This window comes from Takifugu rubripes, chromosome 18 (assembly GCF_901000725.2).
Source record: "Takifugu rubripes chromosome 18, fTakRub1.2, whole genome shotgun sequence".
In the NCBI taxonomy this organism is placed as follows: Eukaryota; Metazoa; Chordata; class Actinopteri; order Tetraodontiformes; family Tetraodontidae; genus Takifugu; species Takifugu rubripes.
In genome coordinates, this window is record NC_042302.1 from 3,101,067 (window position 1) to 3,117,849 (window position 16,783).

Below are 16,783 nucleotides of genomic sequence, written 5' to 3' on the forward strand. Positions count from 1 at the left end.
AGGGTTGAATAAGCACTTTAGGAAGGCCAAACCGCAGTCGGGGGGTAAAATCGGGTGAGAGGGGGTGAGACAGAGGCTGAAAACGGTTCCTTAGCCCCAACAGCTACATTTTCCCTCCCTTGGGCCCCTTTTACAGACTTCTCTCACAGACCCAGTAAACAAACAAGGACCACAATTAGGCCCGTGCACGTGCGCGCGAACCTCCATTAAAGCGTGGGAGCAAACAGAAATTATTTTCTGTCGTTTGGAGGGGGGAGAAGGAGGGAAAAAGTCTAATATGGTTGATTTTAGCTCTGGAAACGCAGATGAAAAGAGCGTAAACGCTGTCAACAAGCAAGCACAGGAAGTGGAACCGTCGTTTTCATTCTCAATGTGTCAAGGTTAGGGTGGATTCCAGGAGAGAGCGAGGGAAGAAGACAGTGAGAGGGAGGGAGGAGAGGGAGGGAAGAGAGGGAGAGGGTTAGGGGGGAAGGAGTGTCGTTCTCCATCCTCTGCTCTCCAGAGAATCCCATCATGAAACGCCAAAGCACAAAGAGCTCAGAGCCTCCGACTGAAACTGAGGGAGCCGCTTTTCATCTTTTTTTTCTTCTCCCCCAAAAAGAGGGAGGAAGGCTGGAACAACAGCGCCACCCAGCACACCCCGCTGGTACTGCACCGCCTCCTGGAGGAAAAACACTCTCCTTTTTCTCCACACAAACCCCAAATTTATTCAGTTCGAGTCTTTGATTTTAGCCTGGCTAAAGCCTAGCATGCGTCAGTGCTAAGGCTGAGGCTAGCATATTAGCTTTACGCCGTAATGATGAACTGCAGGGTCAAGAAAAGCGCATGAAACAATTCAAACAACAGACACACACGCTGAGGGGGGCGGGGGTGAATCAAAGCCTTCTCTCTTTTGCGGGATGCTAATGCTACACACACACAAATCAAACCAATTAGAAATTCTTTTTCTTTTGTCCTTTTCAAAAGAATCCAGTTTAATTCCCAATATAAAAAAAACACAGTAAAAAGATATGGGGGGTGGGGGGGAGGATGTGGGGAGGCAGTAAAATACCACTGCGGCGTCTTCCTCATTTAAATAAGCGCCAAACAAAAATATGTTTCCAACGTAGCAACAATGAGACAGAGGCTGTGAAAAGTGTCGCCTGCAGCCGATTTTAAGCCTCGTTTAAAAAGAGCTGATCTGTAATTCAGAGAGGATCCATCAGAGGGACACTTGTCCTCCTGTAATCTGCAGCACGCTGAGGGACACAACCTGCTGGCAGCACTGGGGAGACTGGGCCAGGCTGGGACCTGCTGGGGACGCTAAAACTGAGAATTCATCATCAAAGAATGAAACGATTGAAAGGTTTTTAAGAAGAGATCAAAGACAAAGTGGATTTGATCAAAGAAAACCTGACTGATAATTGATGAATCAGCAGCTTTATGCTGAGAAATGTTTAGAAAAAGCACCACGTGTAATTAGTTCCCAATTTGGAGAATTTTCTTTTTCAGTGAAATATGTTAAAGTTTTTAGAGAATAAAGATGAAAATATTGGGGGATGAAGAAACCTGAAAGGGCAAAAGCAGCAGTTGTAGGCTACTGAATATTAAATACATTTTTAAAAAAGATAACTTACCAATAATTTAAGTAGTCCATAAAGTCCATAAAAAAAGAAACACATCTGACATTAAGGAAAATGATAAAATCACCCATTAAATTTGAGTCTGAAGGGTTTTTGACAATTTTGTAAAAGCAAGTTCATGTTTAATTAAATGGATAATTTGAAATCAGAATTTGATATCTAAAATATCTTCTCCCACCTCAACGTAGCATGATTGTGAGGGAATCCTCACTACTAACATGTAGCATCTTTTTTTCTTCCAAAAATTGATTCCATGGTTATAAAAAGAAGCTAACAAAAACACCTCTGAAAAGATGACGTTTTCTACTTTTTCTAATTGCTCTTTAAACTAAAAACAAACGCTAGCTAACTCATTTTTAGCTCGTTTGTGACACCATAAATAAACCAGTAGAAAGCTTCAGCTCTAACCTAAATATAATCTCTGAGAATATACACGACAGTAAACATCTGGACTGGAAATCATTTTAATTCTCTGACAGCACCGCAGGTTCCTGCAGTCCTGCACTAGGGGGCGCCAACCCGAACACAAAACCTTAGAGTCCCGATAGCGTTAAAATAAATCAAACAGTGTGTGTGCGTGTGGCCCGGGAAACTCACAAAGACAGTAATACATCTGCGTAAACACACACCGGGTTTGGGTCAGACGTGTGGTGGGGACAGGAAAGAGCCGGGCTCCCATGCTCAGCAGGACACGGACCTCAGCCACTTCAGACACACAAACACACACAGCCGGGCCATCCGCAACACGTCTGTCCTGTGGCAGCAGGGGGTCGGAACCAGCCAGGCACACACACACACACACACACACAGGCGGAAACTGGCAGTGACGCGGCAGCTCAGGCTCAGACCTCTGAGGTCGGACTGAACCATCGATCATGGAGCCAGTAACAGAAATCCAAGACGAGTGCCAGAGGATACACACCCGTTTGTTCTTCTACCTTTATGAGAACATGCATAGACCTATTACATCCTCCGGGCCCTTACCCAAATCCTGAACTTGAACCAGAACCTGAACCCTGTCCCATCTGAACAATCAAAACCCTGAAACACACCTCTGAAGTCCTGAGGCCCCGAGCACCCCCTCCCCCCGCCCTCCCCAACCGTGGGACTCGCTATATATCACAAATAAGAACACACACTTGATTGACAGCTGGGAATTAGCAAAAGAGTGACTAACATTTTAGCCGCGGACAGCAGTGCTAAATAGTAGCATCCAGGGCAAGGAAGGTAATTCTTCTGACTGGCTGACCTCACAGTGGAGCCTTCAGCCTGACTGAGTGCCCCCCCCTCTTTGTAAAACACCCTGTGAATGATGCAGACCCTGCTTCCTCTTTATATATCTCCCAATGGGAGACAGTGGGGGGGGGGGGCACGTCTCATTTGGACCAGGTGAAAAGTGGCCAGTTTAAAGTCCCATGACTGTATTTTTAAGGCGTTAGGGAGAGCGATGAGAGGCAGAAACCACTCGTACAAATGAAGACACTGACAGGAACCACACAAGAGTCTTTGATATCTACCCTTTTAGGTCATGATCATTAACCTCCCCCCCAAAACTAGACCCCCACACATGGGGGCTGACCTTGAACTCTCAAACAAGGAGTCCCCCCCCGAGAACTTCTAGAGGAACCCAGGGGGAACCCTTATTTCTGAGAGCACCACGTTGGTGTTGAACCAGGATGAGAGACTGAGAGAACGGGGGGGGGGGGGGATAAATCTGCGTGGTGGCGGGAATCGATCGTTTCTCCCTCTTTTCCGTGCTATCTCATCTGCGGCGGCTGCGAGAGGTGGAGCGGTTTAAATGATCGCGACCTTGTCCGACATAAATAGTCCGAAAAGTCGGCCGAGCAGATAGCTTTGTGTGAGGCTGGTCAGAAAAGAGGGAGGAGATAAGAAAAGAGGGGTTGAATGAGATAATACCTCCTCTTTACTACATCAGAGCCCCAGCATCGCCGTGGGAAACGGACTCACTTCCTGTTTTTCCCCCTCTGTCATTGCTATCGCAAGCTCCTTTCCTCCTGGACCACTGGAGAAAGAACAAGAAGGAGACGGGGAGATTTAAGACGGAGCCTTATTCAGGCCCTCTGGTGGCCGAAACCAGTTTTTGCTAAAGTTCATGTGTAGAATGGCTGGCTTATGTTAAATCACATGCACACTTAGCTTCATTTAAGAATATTTAAACCCAAAAGTTACATTTCATATCAGTTAATTAAGGCTTTCGCTAAAGTCTGAGGTACAGGTGCTTTTCACGCCGCGGCGATGACCTGACAGACGGAGTCAAGTCAATTTGGCGCCCGCGAGCAGCCATTTTAGCTCCTGAAGAAGACGTGCAGGAGCAAGAAAAGAGCTCTTTTGTGCGGCGCCGCTCTTCTTTTCTTTTGAGTGTAAAGCTGCTGTACCTGACAGCCGCGCTGCCCCGGGTAAAAGCACAAATCTTGGCCTCCATTGTCACCTGTTTCTCTAATCATTTTCCACCCCTCCTGCCACAATGGAGGAGGGCGATAACGATAACGAGGTGAAGCTAATACAGAGCGGCGGCAGGGCCCCCGAACACAATGTTCAGATGTCTTCACTCATTTGCTCACACGCAATTTTATACAATTTTACACACTCCTTAATGTAGGAACACACATTTTTGCGCGCACACCCACGAAAACTCACACAAAGTTTGTTTTTCAGCCACTCAGGTGGAGATGTCTCAATCAAACCTTTCATTTCATCACAAAAACACAACATGATCTTTTCTCCTTTGAGTTCCATTAAAGCTTAAAGCTAATGTACATTTACCTTAGAAATGTTCCAAACAGGGGAGTGTTGTGATTATCTACATCCAGACCAATATTTCTTCTTTAGTCAGTTCTCGACCTTTGATCAGATTTAACCACTATCCATCATTAACAAATACGAAGTTAGTACAGACAAGAAAACACGTATCGATTTCTTCAGTCCAAGCTTTGAGGGAGGTTTTCGTTCAGTAATTTTAGCGTCATCACTTTAACAAGCAGCTCTATACTAGCAACACTTACCCTCATGTTATATCTGGATCCACTTCTACTTTTTTCTGTGGTTGAATCCATCTTTAGCAATTTCCATTATTCTGCTAACACACGACCAATATTAGCATTTGGCAGATTTAATCAGGTTTTCTTTGTGTTATCAAAATTGTGAGTAGAGCAACATGTAAAGACGAAACAATGCACTACGTTTCTTTGACTTCACTGTGAGCAGACTGAAAGTAACCCCAAAATTTCCCAGACTTGAGTAAAAGTTAAAGATTTTGGAATAAATTCTAGAGAAATTCCCGTTTGGCGCTGGCGGGAGGACGCGGGGGCGGAGCTTATCAGAGTCTGGCATCGCTGTAATTTCAGTGTTCAGATACAATCGCGCCATTTTCCCCTCAGGAGTAAACAATAACATGTGTAAATACGGAAGATAAACATGGGCTGCGGGAGGCGCGTGCACGCTGGACCGGCACCGCCGCTCTGTCACCCCATGAAACTCTATTTGATCCAAATGTATCCATCATACCATTTATATCGCCATTAATGATTTTATTTCTTGGGGTTGAGAAAATTGAAGCGCTGTCGGCTCTTTCTGATGTTTATAAACCATTTCCTGTTCAACAGCGCGCCCTGGTGGCCGCTGGATGAACTGCAGACATAAGAGTTGATCGGTGTATTGAACAGATCTGTTGCTGGGTTCCAAAAATCAGAAAATACCCAGGATAAACTTACTCTTAAATGTACATAAAAAAATAAATAAATAAACCCTGAATCATTTTCATGAACTTTATAACTTGATTATTTTATTTAATTTTCTAAATCCAGGATTATGTGAGGAATGACCACAGAAGCTTGTTAGATGGTTGACAGGTTTATTTTCTTTATATATAATTTTACAAACAGAAGCACAAGTGTTGATCGACTCGACGACACATGTCCGAGGTTCTTTGAAGAGCTCTAGGTTCTGGGATGAATCAGGTCGCCCGTTTATCTGCAGAGAGAGCACCAGCATGAGAGGAGCAAAAGGAACACTACAGAACCCTAAAGGAACTTGTATCTACAGGGTTCTACACCAGGATGTGACATCACAGTCTGCCTCTACTCCGTTACCTCCCCGTTTCCCTCAGTTCCTGAGGTGAGCGTAAGGCGGGAACGAGGTCAGAGAGAAGGATTAACCACCAAACAACGCGACGGATGTGATGAAAATGGAGGTGAGGACTTAGGAAGAGGAGGAAGAGGAGGAAGACTCACAGGGCTGCAGCTCCAGAGATGATCTCGATCAGCTCCTTGGTGATGACGGCTTGTCGGGTACGGTTGAAGGTCAGGGTCAGCCTATCAATCATCTCGGCTGAAGGAGGAGAAGTAAAGTTAAAACCAGGCATGTGTTGGTTTCAGGAAGTGACTCCAGCTGCCTGTCGACCCGGAACAGCTGCCGGTACTTACAGGCATTCTTGCTGGCGCTGTCCATGGCTGTCATCCTGGCGCTCTGCTCGCTGGTGGAGGACTCCTTCATGGCCAGGTAGATGATGTTGACCAGAGCAAACTCCTGGTAGTTCCTCAACACGTCGGCATCGATGTCGTCGTAGATGCCCATGTTTTCTGCGCGCGGGACGAAAACACACTCAACATCTGACCGTCAGGAAGCAAACAGGGTCCAAACGGGACAGAAACGCTACCTGAGTTAGCCACAATGTCGGTGGAGAACAGGGGCTTCTGGTCCGTCTTGTAGGAGATGACAGACCTGCGGCACAAAAAGTGAGGTTTGGTTCTGCTGTTACGGCCTTATTTACCCCCCCCCCAACAGAAGAAGTCACCCCACCGGAATCTATTGAAGATGACGGAGCCCTGGTCAAACTCAATGCCGGCGTTCAGCAGCTCGGTGGCCACGATCGAGGCGTCGCCAAAACTGGGCGGCTTGCGGCCGACTTCTTTACAGTTGAGGATGATGTGTTTTCCGTGAGTTCTGGGGAGGAAGGTGATCAAAGCTGTGAATCACCTCTACACACATTAAAGCAAGCTGTCTCAGCGTGAACCAAGGCCACCATGAAGCTCAGCGGCTCCTTTCTCCTCTGACCTGTGCAGCAGACCTCTCAGCTTGTCGCCCACATTGATGACCATGACCTCTTTGCCCGAACCAGTCAGGTTAGCGATCTCATTCTTGATGGTCTTGGCCACACCGGAGTGGATGGCGCCACACAGGCCACGGTCGGAGGTCACACCAATGATCAAATGCTTGCCGGACTTGTCCTCGGGAGCCTTAATGTCGGCCTTCTCGTACAGCGCTGGAGAGATTAATATTGTTTATTAGCAGCAGGCTGCACCAGCTGAATGAACAGAACCGGCACGGAGGCCCGTACCCAGAGCACCGTTGCCATAGATCCTGGCAGGCTTCAACTGCTTCTCAGCACGAGCGTACTTGGCAGCAGCAACCATTTTCATGGACTTGGTGATCTTCTGGATGTTCTTGATGGACTTCAACCGGATGGTGACTGAGGAGAAGAGGTCGCTTCTGTAAATACTTTTGCTGACTTTCTCGGACTTCAAAGCAAATAAAACCCTCTGTGCAAGATCTAGTTTACAGATTGGAATAAACAGGCGGAGCCTTCATGCTAGAAATGCACAAGTAGTTTGAAAATAAAAATTTAAGCGAAAAAGAACATTTGACACTCCAACTGCTGCAAGAGGTGCATAATTAAGTGTTCCATACTAAAACCAAATAGCGTGCAGAGACTTACTGTCCTTCAAGGTTGCCATGTTCCTGACCTGCCCACTGTGAACAAAAATACAACATATAAAAGGTCAAGAATTAGCAACATGCTTTAAAGAATCACTCATACCGAAGAAAAAGCACTAAAACGCAGAAGGTTAACCTGAATATTTGCGTTTACATCAGCAACCCTGCACGGAAGCTAGCATAAGTCGGTTTAACTTTGTATGGGATAGACTCAAAGGCTGACAACAACCCGCAACCACGGAGCCACTGAGTCATTCTTTTCAGCTGTTTGTTTAGCTGTGCCCGTAAAATATCGTATATATAAAATATAAAATATTTAAGTCTACATGTTTCGCCTAATTTCATTCTTAATCCGCTTGTCAGTTCAGCTAGCATTAGCCTGCAGCCGGGTGGACAGAATACATTTAGGTTAGCATAACGCTGTCATTCATTAGCCGCGGGCCTCCACGTTAGCATGTCCTTGCATGCAAAAAAAAGCTCTTACCACAGGCTAGAAGTTAAACTCACAGTCAGAAAATGACAGTACGTGACGAACATAGAGTGATGATGAATTCATGCACAGTGCAAAACGTTTTTTAACCTCTTTGACTTACCATTGTGGGGAGAACACCAACGCGCTGGTCCTGGCGAACATGGTTACTCCTATGAAGGTCAGACAGGCAGGACTGCGCAGGCGCAGAGTTAAACCAAAATGGCCGCATGATGCCTTCACGGGCCGTCAAAAATGCAGTAAAGTAAGATTTTTGAATGGAAACAACCCACTGCGTTTCCTTAAGCTATTTCCTCGTGCACAACAAACAAGTTTAAACTAGTTAAAGGGTTTTTTGCGTTTTCAACTGTTCTATTTAATATTTGATTGCGTACATAGTTCACACTAATCACAATTGACGAGAAAATACTGGGGTGATCCTGCAACGCAGCAACTAGTATCGCGAGTTTTAATCGTTTCCACGGTATTATGACGTAGGCGGAAGTGGTTAACTTTAGCCGACGTCCATATTTTAGCTTTTACTCGAGTGAGCCTTAAAGTGTCCGTATTTGGGATTTATTGCGGTTCTTACAGTGGTTAAGGATGGGAAAAGCAGATTTTTTGTCGCCGAAGGCGATTTCCAACAGGATAAAGTCGAAAGGCCTGCAGAAGTTGAGATGGTATTGTCAAATGTGTCAAAAACAATGCCGAGATGAGGTGAGTGGTTTCCTCTGCGTAATTCAGTGTGTTTTGTTGCGCTTTAAAGTCATATTTGTGTCGTGTTTCTGCTCAGAACGGGTTTAAATGTCACTGCATGTCAGAGTCTCACCAGAGGCAGCTGCTGCTGGCCTCGGAAAACCCCAACAGGTTCATGGACCATTTCTCCCAGTAAGTTCTCCTACAGCAGTTCATAACGACAATAAATGTGACGGTTTGTGGTTTCAGCTGGTTTATTTTGTTCTTTGTTTCTCTCAGGGAGTTCAAAAGTGAATTCCTGGAGCTGCTCAGGAGACGTTTCGGTGAGTCTAAATATAAAGAAGATTAAAAAGATAATATAAAGCAAATGCCATTTGTTCAAGTTACCATTTTAGCCTTGTACAATATAATATGAACCCTGCAACATATGCTAAAAGAATTAAATGAATTGGAGTCTTTAGAGCACAAGTGAGGATAATAACGATGTTCGTAAAGATATTTGGTTCCCCTCCTGTTCTCCTTGCAGGGACCAAACGCGTGCACAACAACATCATCTACAACGAATACATCAGCGACAGGCAGCACATCCACATGAACGCCACGCGGTGGGAGACGCTCACCGAATTCACTAAGTGGTTGGGAAGAGAAGGTAAATGGCTGCAACGCCTCCGCGGGGTCAGGATGAAGATCAGAGCCATGAATTTACACGGAGCTGGTTATCATCGGCCCCTGCAGGTTTCTGCAAGGTGGATGAGACACCGAAAGGCTGGTACATCCAGTACATCGACCGCGACCCCGAGACCATCCGCCGCCAGGAGGAACTGGCGAGGAAGAAGAAGCACGACTTGGACGACGAGGAGAGGAGCGCCAAGTTCATCGAGGAGCAGGTCCGGCGAGGGCGCGACGGCAAAGAGATCGAAGTGAGTATCGGCGGGACGGATGCCTGCTGCTTCAGAGCAAAGGTGAAATAATTAATCTGGATTTTATTCTGAAGGAAAATCCGGTTTACACGGAGCTAAAACGGGAGAGCGAGGAGGAGAAAGGTGAGAAGGACTGCCGGGAAACCACCACTTGGGAGTTGTTTTCACTTTTCTCATTCGTTGCTTCTGTTTTTTGTAGTGGCGTTCAACCTTGGCGCCTCTTTATGTGTGGCTGGTCCTTCGAAAACCAGGTACAAAAACATAACCTCTCATAATCCATCTGCTGTTATTGGATTATCCTGGTCTAATGTGTGTGTTTTTTACCTCTTCACAGTTCTGCTCTGGGTGTTAGCGCTCTCAAAAAGGACGTGGCGGTGTCCGTCAAGAGGAAAGACACCAGTTCAGACACCAGGTCGGAGAAGAAGAGGAAGTCGGCTCTGGAGGAGATTATAGAGGTAGAGACGTGAACCTGTGATGCGTTTGAGTGTTCGCCCACGAGCCGCCGTGACGTTTTCATGTTTCCAGATGGAGGAGAGGAAGAAGAAGAAGCAGCAGCCGGTACGGACGGATTACTGGCTGCAGCCCAACATTGTGGTTAAGGTCGTCACCAAGAAGTTAGGAGAGAGGTACCACAAGAGGAAGGCTGTTATCATGGTAACCACCCGTTTTTCTTATTCTTGGTGAGGAGACGATGTTGTGGCAGCAGATTTTTTTCTTTTCTTCTTCTACTTTTACATTAAAATCAGAGCGATTCTTGTATAATGGACAGAAATGACAAAATAAAATGAAAGAATATTTGCGTTGATGTTCAAAGGTCTTGAGATTGGTTTGTCGAGTTTGGTCTCGTTTATTTTTGTTGCAGGAAGTGAAAGACAAATATTCCGCAGTGGTGAAGATGATCGATTCCGGGGACAAACTGAAGCTGGACCAGACTCACTTGGAGACGGTCATCCCTGCACCAGGTGGACCCCTGAGCCGTGCTCCTGATCCCCACCTCAGCCTGGTTCACGCTGGCTAAACTCATTTCTCCTCCTGCAGGTAAACAGGTGCTGATCGTGAACGGCCCCTACAGAGACACAGAAGCTCTGCTGGAGGGAATAGACGAGAAAAGCTTCACTGCGACGCTGACGCTGGACTCTGTGAGTCTCCAGGCTGGTCTCCTCTGGGGAGACGCCGTCATCTGTGCTTTCCTCAACACTGGCGTTAATAAAGCCTCGCCGTCTCTCCTTCAGGGGCAGCAGAAGGGGAAACGCGTGGACGTCGCCTACGAAGATTTCTCCAAACTGGCGTGAGCGGCCGAGCTTCCTGCTTCCTGTCAGACCGAGCGACTCTACTGTGTCAGAGTTAATCTCACTGCCTTCACCTGTACATACCCATAATGCAATTCCTGCGAAAGACGCCCAGAGCGACGCGTTCAAGTATATTTTTTAATCTTACGTTCATGTTGTCAGATTAAATTCCAGACAAATTCAAATAAAGTGAGTCCTGCTGGTCTGCTTGGAACAATTAAACATTTATCATTTTAAGGGAAAAGAAAAGAAACAGGCTCCAGTTTCATTCCCTCGTTATAAAAGGGTTTAATTACGACCGATGGAGGAAGCTGTGGAGCTGCGGGACGATGTAGTCCGTGTAGTGGCCGTCGATGAAGCCTTTCCCACTGTTGTGAATGAACCAGCAGTAGATGTTTGAGCCTCTTTTCTTGTCCTGCCTGTAGTCCTTCTGCCAGCCTCTGACACACACACACACACACACACAATTTAATATGGGAGTGTTGGATCAGGCATGAGCTCTGCAGGAGGCCACCTCACCTGGTGACGTGCAGCCTGTTGCCCTTCACCTCCATCGTGGCCTCCATCTTCAGAGGGTCGACTCCTTGGCCGATGTTGTAAACTCTCACCTCAGGTTCTCTGGAGAACTGTCCTGAAGTGATCACACACAGGTTCAGCTCAATAGGACCCGACCACGGCCGCGGCAAAAAGAAGAGCATCAATCCAGTTGTTCGTTAGCATCGTTACATTTCCCGGGACGCCCAGAGACCCGTTTATAAACGGTAACCAACGTATCTATTACCAGTGTCACAGCGGTTCCACACACATACCGATGAGTCCGTGCACCAGTGGGGAATACTGGTTGTTGCTGGGGACATAAATGCCCAGGAAGTCGACGTTGATTGGGTGTTTCTTCCACACGCGGTGCAGCAGCACCGTCACCTTGATGCTGTCGTTCATGGTGACGGAGACTTGCTCCTCCTTGATGATGGAGATCCGCACACTGAAACACAGGAAGTTGACGTGAGTGCGGCCTCGCGGCAGGTCGGGCCGGGCGCCGCCCAGTCCCAGTGTTTGTGTGGCTACCCGTCCTGTGTGATTTCAGCGGTCGACGCCCAGGCGAAGGTGTGGTTGTTCCTGCCGTCGGTCACGTTGATGCCGGTGGTGCTGACGGTCACCCCGATGCCCTCAGGCTGGTAGTAGATGGAGATGGTGCCAAAGTAGGTGTTGAGTTTGTTTTTCCGCATCTTCTTGGAGCCGATCAGCTGACCGTTAACGGCCAAACCTTCAACAGAGGAGTGTTAACGGCCCATCGGATATGTGGAAACGTGCTAAAGGAGCCTTGTACCTGTTCCGCTGTCAGAAACCAGGTTGAGGATGTGGCCCGGTTTGGAGTCGATGTTGAAGCAGACGTCCATGTTGCCTCTGGGTAGGTGGACGATGAAGTGAGGGTCGTTATCCACTGGAGGAGAAACGTGACGTTTAAAAATAAAAATGAACAGTTGGGAGTTGTTTTTATGTGAACGTTACCAATGGTGACCCGCTTTGGCAAGGTCCATTCCTCTGGGCCCTTCTCGGCCTGGCTCGGGGGTGCTGGGGTGGTCATCTGGACCCAAGGTGGAGGATGGTAAACCACGTGGACCGGGGTCGGCCCAGGAGCTGAAGATCCTCCGCCCAGTCCCAGTCCTACAACCATAAACATTTGTAACATCAGGACCTTCTTTATCTCTCCCACACCGACATGATAGATACCGCCTGAGCAGCAGCCATGTTTGGGGTCCTTCGGGGAGTCGGCGAGTAGCCTCTCTGTGGCATCCTGGCTCTCCACCAGCAGCGTGGTAAGAGGAGTGACAAACTGATGCTCCAGAGCGATCGACATGATCTGCTGGGTGATCTTCCTCTTCTTAACAGCAGAGGGAGCCAGAGACCTGCAGCAGAAACATTTTTGGTTTGTTTGAACCTGTGGTTCCGCTTTGACCCCGAGGTGGTCTCCAACCGCTGTTTCACCTTTCAGACAGCAACTGTTTGACGGTCATATAGGCCCACATCTGCCTGGCGAAGCCCGTGAAGGAGTGCTCCTGCTTGGCCAACTCGGCGTCCAGCTCTGTCGTGTCGACGTCTGTCTGGAGGGTGATGTCCAGGCGGGCCTGCGGGACAAAGACATAAAGTCACAGGAGAGGACAACGATTGAGTCCGCCGGCGGAGGTGGTCGTTACTCACAGCAGAAGCGGTGATTAGGCTGGTCAGCGTGTTGCTCTCGGACGGGAGCACCTTCCCCGCCACCACCAGCTCGGAGCCACTGAAGTATTTGTCGAAGCGGTTCTGGGTGACTTCTGACACCGAGTCGTCTGGGAACTGAATGGCGATCCTCCTCAGCAGGGGGGACGAGACCCGGCGGTAAAATGACTGCAGCAGGACAGAAGACAGAAAGTCAACCCCACAACCTGTTGAGAGGATATGACCCCTCTGCTTTGATGGGCTTCTGTACCTGTAGTTGGTCAGCGGCATTGTGGTTGGCGTAGATCCTCTGAGCGATGCCCCTGTTCTCCGTGGCGATGCGTTCCAGGAAGTCGTAGTCCACATCAAAGCCTATACCCAGTGAGAAGAGAGAGAACTCCTCCCGCATGGCCCGCTTGACGTTTTTCTGGATGGTGCTCAGCTTGATCTCACCTTCAGACGCAGCAGTGATGAAAGGCCAGTCAGAAAAGACGAAAGGACTTCAAAGCAGAGGAGAACGCATCGGGTCTTACCCACTGTGGGATCTCCATCCGACACCAGGATGATCATGGAAACGGATCGAGGGTCGATGAGGCCCTGGTTAGACGCCCTCACCAGCATCTGGACGGCTCTCATCAGAGCCTCATTGATGTTGGTCCCTGAAGTCACAAACATGGAATGTTTACGTGTATCAGGTCTTCAGAGCAGTGAATCCTTTCCGAACAGTGTCTCACCGCCGTTGGGTCTGATGTTCTGGATGTACTTCTTGGCGTCTTTGACCTGGATGGACGACCCTGGGACCAGTTCCTCGCTCCAGCAGCGCACGTTGTGGTTGAAGTCGATAATGCTGAAGTAGTCGTCGATGGTCAGGTCATCCAGGATGGCCTGCATGGCCTCCACGGTCTGTGGAAAAAGAGGAGGGACGTGTCGTTCTGCACAGCGGCCACAGGGGGCGATGTTTCGCAGCGATCGTAGCCGTGGACGACCAGAACTCACCTGCTTCATCTTGACGCCCCACATGGAGCCGCTGACATCAATGACGAACACGATGTTTTTGCGAAGAGGCGAAAGGTTGGACGGTGCGAAAAAATGGACGAAGTGTCCGTCTGAGACCTGGAGATGACACAGGAGCCTCGAGGGTTATCCAACACCGACGATTTGCCTGACATGTGAATTTATTCCGATCAACTTGAGATACCTGGAGCTCTCCAGTGTTGCTCTCTCTCTCCACATCGTACTGGACGGCAAAAACGCCATCGATGATCGTTTCTGTGCAGTTTTCACACTTTCTCTGCTGCTGAAGGGTCGGTTTGAGAGAGATATGAGCCTGTGGACACAGAGACAACGCCAACATAACAGCCTCGCACCCTGGTGGATCGTAGACTCCCAGTTTAGCTCCCTTCAGCTCTGTTTTCCAGTCTTACCTTGTGTTTGGTCTGTGTGACTTTGATAATATCTATGAACTGTTTCCCGAGCGTGTGCGGTGTCTGGATCATGGAAATGCCGTTGGGCTCAAAGATGTAGATGTCCACCTAAAGACATGGCAAGTTAGCACTCGTCAGAGGCAACACGCACGTCTGAGGTGGCACATTTACCTGGAAGTGTGGCACCAACCGCCCCGGCTGAAGGTGCAGCGTGTGCTCGTACATTCCTAACTTCCTGCTCATCATCTCCTGGTAGTGGAGCTCAAACTCGATGTTGCTGCCGGGAGGAATGTGGACCTCGGTCTTAAACGTCTCCATATCAAGAGAATTTGCCCTGGAAGAGGAGAAGGTTTAACTACAGAGCTCCACAGAGGTCTGACCGACACTGTTTCCACACCTGACGATGCCGGCTGACTTCCCTCTGGCCCTGGCCTGAGCGTACAGGTTCCTGGCCACCGTCTTCTCCTTCACCGAGCCCACGAACACTATCCCGTTCACATTCCTGCAACAGAAACATCATCAGAACCTCAAATTCCCAACTGCTGGGATGCAGCAGAGCTGTTCTCACATGGTGAAGTTGGTGATGAAGGCTCGTTTGGGGATCTGCACGTTGAAGCCGATGCTCTGAGCTTTGGAGCCCGAGTTGACCACCGAGCTCTTGACGGTGGTGTGGACGAAGCGCGACGTGATCCTGCTCTCCACCTTGTAGCTCTTGACGGTGATGTCATCTCCACGGATGGCCTGATGAGGAGGAAGAGCGAAGGTTTGTCCCGGGTCCGTGTCACGACAATGAAAACGAACTTAGCAAATTAAAACATAAAGAAATGTGTCATCTGCAAAATGATGTATTTTTTAGTGAAACTTTTTACCTTCCTTTAAACTTTTAATGCTTCTGTTTTTCCAGGCATCATTTTGAGATTGAAGAGTCACATTTTAATGTTATTAATTTACTATTGAACGGTAAAATGATTGGGTTTAGAGGTAAATACGTGAGCCGTGGAGTCAATAACCTGATGGTCAGCAGAAGCTGCACAAACAGCCGCACATCGACTGTCTGATAAGATCAAACTGTGTCACAATGGAGAAAAACATCCTACCTCAAAGTCTTCCTGCTCTTCACTGGTCAAAACCGCTCTCTGAAACACATCATCATCATCACCATCATCCTCATCACCATCGTCTTCATAAACTCAACATTAGACGATAAAGATTAAAGGCTGACCTTGTGTCTCTGCTGGTGGCTCTGCAGGTTTGGCTGGAGGCAAAAGAGAAAATCTGATTGAATTTCTGCTAAAGTGAGGAAGAAACTGTTGTCTGAGGCTAAAAGGTCAAAGGTCAGGATTCAATCTGTCTGGATGTTGATCTTTGGTCTCAGTTCCTCAGATTTTCAAAACCTTTAAATGGAAAACTGAAAAACGAGTATTTTCAAAAAGGAAAAACTCAGTGTTGGAAGGTAACTGTGGCAACATAGTTGATTTAATGTGACTACACTGATTAAAACCTGATTATAGACAATCTGATCACAGGTAATCTAATTGTAAAATGAAATCAGGTCAGTCTGGTAATGTGAAACAACCCATAGGTTTAAGGAACGCTGGGAAGAAGAATCATGATGAAAAGTCTCAGAACACGGAATGAAAGTGAAAAATTCTATTGCGTAATTTGATCATCGAAAGGTGTTGGAAGAGGAAACCCCCAGACACCAGAAGGTTCGACTCACCGTCTCCTCATCTATTACAAACTCCAGAAAGCAGCGGCCCTGTTGGAGGAGCAGGAGCCCCAGGAGCAGCTGCAGCGAACGCCTCATGGTTCAAACACACATCACCTCACACACACCAGCACATGCACATCTGCACTGGAAACCTGCTGAACCCCAGATCCCTGTCAATATTTGCTGCATTTCGCCGAACTCAGAAAGCAGGAGGAAACTTTGAAACTTGACCCGCTAGCGTAAACAGGACAGCCCTCAGTCACATGGCTCATTAGGCAATCAGCCCGATTGATTATTGGCTGTCAAAGGTGGCAAATTTTCATTTAAAAACACCCAAAACACCAACTTTCAGTTGAGACTGAGGAGTCCTACCAAAATAAACCAATTTTAGAAATGCTGTTAAAGACAGCAGAGCTCTGAAGAGACCTCTGCTGCCACCTGCAGGTGAACATCAGCAGGTGAACAGGCCCCGCCCCCTGCTCTAATAAGGCTCGTTAAAGATGTTTAGATTTGGTCACAAGTTGGTTACCTATCAACAGTGAGTGAAGGTACATTTTAGAGAGCAACTGTCAGCATTCTCCTAGTTGTATTTTGAAATTACATTCAAATTGAGGCTCATTTATGTTGATTGACACTGAATTTTGAGATAACTACATTTCGCATTCATTTTCCGTGGTTAGCAAATACAGTTCTGGATAGTTCTCGTCAATAACTTTGATGTTT

At 47.7% G+C, this 16,783-nt stretch overlaps 3 protein-coding genes and 1 long non-coding RNA gene across 6 annotated transcripts in view; 1 reads left to right on the top strand and 3 right to left on the bottom strand.

The window, feature by feature from the left end:
* The window catches only part of LOC115246684 (uncharacterized), a 30,694-nt gene extending 25,802 nt beyond the window's left edge, over positions 1-4,892 (bottom strand). The window contains exon 1 of one of the 2 annotated variants that reach the window (XR_003885779.1): positions 4,646-4,892. This is a non-coding gene — a long non-coding RNA (uncharacterized lncRNA). Of the gene's footprint in view, positions 1-3,539; positions 3,647-4,645 lie in introns of those variants that run through there. The other variant, XR_003885783.1, reaches the window with a different exon arrangement.
* A 584-nt stretch (positions 4,893-5,476) lies between these two features.
* atp5f1c (ATP synthase F1 subunit gamma) lies at positions 5,477-8,067 on the bottom strand. Of its 2 annotated transcripts, XM_011613221.2 has the most exons (9): positions 7,949-8,067; positions 7,357-7,391; positions 6,979-7,110; positions 6,696-6,903; positions 6,441-6,584; positions 6,298-6,362; positions 6,065-6,220; positions 5,873-5,969; positions 5,477-5,612 (listed from the first exon to the last, which is right to left on the bottom strand). In XM_011613221.2, the coding sequence occupies exons 1-9, from the start codon at positions 7,987-7,989 to the stop codon at positions 5,609-5,611; spliced, it is 882 nt and encodes a 293-aa protein (XP_011611523.1). In that variant the 5' UTR covers positions 7,990-8,067; the 3' UTR covers positions 5,477-5,608. The 2 variants fall into 2 exon arrangements, with proteins under 2 accessions (XP_011611523.1, XP_003972737.1); XM_003972688.3 differs by lacking the exon at positions 5,477-5,612 and having other exon boundaries at positions 5,869-5,969.
* A 241-nt stretch (positions 8,068-8,308) lies between these two features.
* On the top strand, positions 8,309-10,946 carry kin (Kin17 DNA and RNA binding protein). Its single transcript, XM_003972689.3, has 12 exons — positions 8,309-8,541; positions 8,618-8,712; positions 8,800-8,843; positions 9,047-9,169; positions 9,256-9,440; positions 9,515-9,563; positions 9,640-9,691; positions 9,775-9,895; positions 9,966-10,094; positions 10,303-10,402; positions 10,479-10,579; positions 10,673-10,946. Exons 1-12 carry the CDS (start codon positions 8,428-8,430, stop codon positions 10,730-10,732), a joined length of 1,173 nt encoding a protein of 390 aa, XP_003972738.1. The 5' UTR covers positions 8,309-8,427; the 3' UTR covers positions 10,733-10,946.
* On the bottom strand, positions 10,854-16,238 carry itih2 (inter-alpha-trypsin inhibitor heavy chain 2). The gene is made up of 21 exons (XM_029825779.1): positions 16,070-16,238; positions 15,572-15,604; positions 15,447-15,485; positions 14,918-15,090; positions 14,747-14,851; positions 14,521-14,683; positions 14,350-14,457; positions 14,124-14,252; positions 13,922-14,038; positions 13,660-13,828; positions 13,459-13,584; positions 13,197-13,378; positions 12,929-13,114; positions 12,716-12,855; positions 12,461-12,636; positions 12,239-12,394; positions 12,057-12,170; positions 11,795-11,993; positions 11,539-11,711; positions 11,249-11,360; positions 10,854-11,169 (listed from the first exon to the last, which is right to left on the bottom strand). The coding sequence occupies exons 1-21, from the start codon at positions 16,154-16,156 to the stop codon at positions 11,022-11,024; spliced, it is 2,835 nt and encodes a 944-aa protein (XP_029681639.1). The 5' UTR covers positions 16,157-16,238; the 3' UTR covers positions 10,854-11,021.
* Between the last annotated feature and the right edge of the window lie 545 nt (positions 16,239-16,783).

Coding starts and splice junctions, on each gene's coding strand:
- kin (XM_003972689.3), top strand. CDS start 8,428: ATGGGAAAAGCAGATTTTTTGTCGCCGAAGGCGATTTCCAACAGGATA. Junction 8,713..8,799: donor TTCATGGACCATTTCTCCCA/GTAAGTTCTCCT, acceptor TGTTTCTCTCAG/GGAGTTCAAAAGTGAATTCC. Junction 9,896..9,965: donor CTCTGGAGGAGATTATAGAG/GTAGAGACGTGA, acceptor TCATGTTTCCAG/ATGGAGGAGAGGAAGAAGAA.
- itih2 (XM_029825779.1), bottom strand. CDS start 16,156: ATGAGGCGTTCGCTGCAGCTGCTCCTGGGGCTCCTGCTCCTCCAACAG. Junction 14,458..14,520: donor GGTTGGTGCCACACTTCCAG/GTAAATGTGCCA, acceptor CCATGTCTTTAG/GTGGACATCTACATCTTTGA. Junction 13,585..13,659: donor GAACATCAGACCCAACGGCG/GTGAGACACTGT, acceptor TTGTGACTTCAG/GGACCAACATCAATGAGGCT.
- atp5f1c (XM_011613221.2), bottom strand. CDS start 7,989: ATGTTCGCCAGGACCAGCGCGTTGGTGTTCTCCCCACAATG. Junction 7,392..7,948: donor TTGGTGTTCTCCCCACAATG/GTAAGTCAAAGA, acceptor TTTTGTTCACAG/TGGGCAGGTCAGGAACATGG. Junction 6,904..6,978: donor CTATGGCAACGGTGCTCTGG/GTACGGGCCTCC, acceptor TAATCTCTCCAG/CGCTGTACGAGAAGGCCGAC.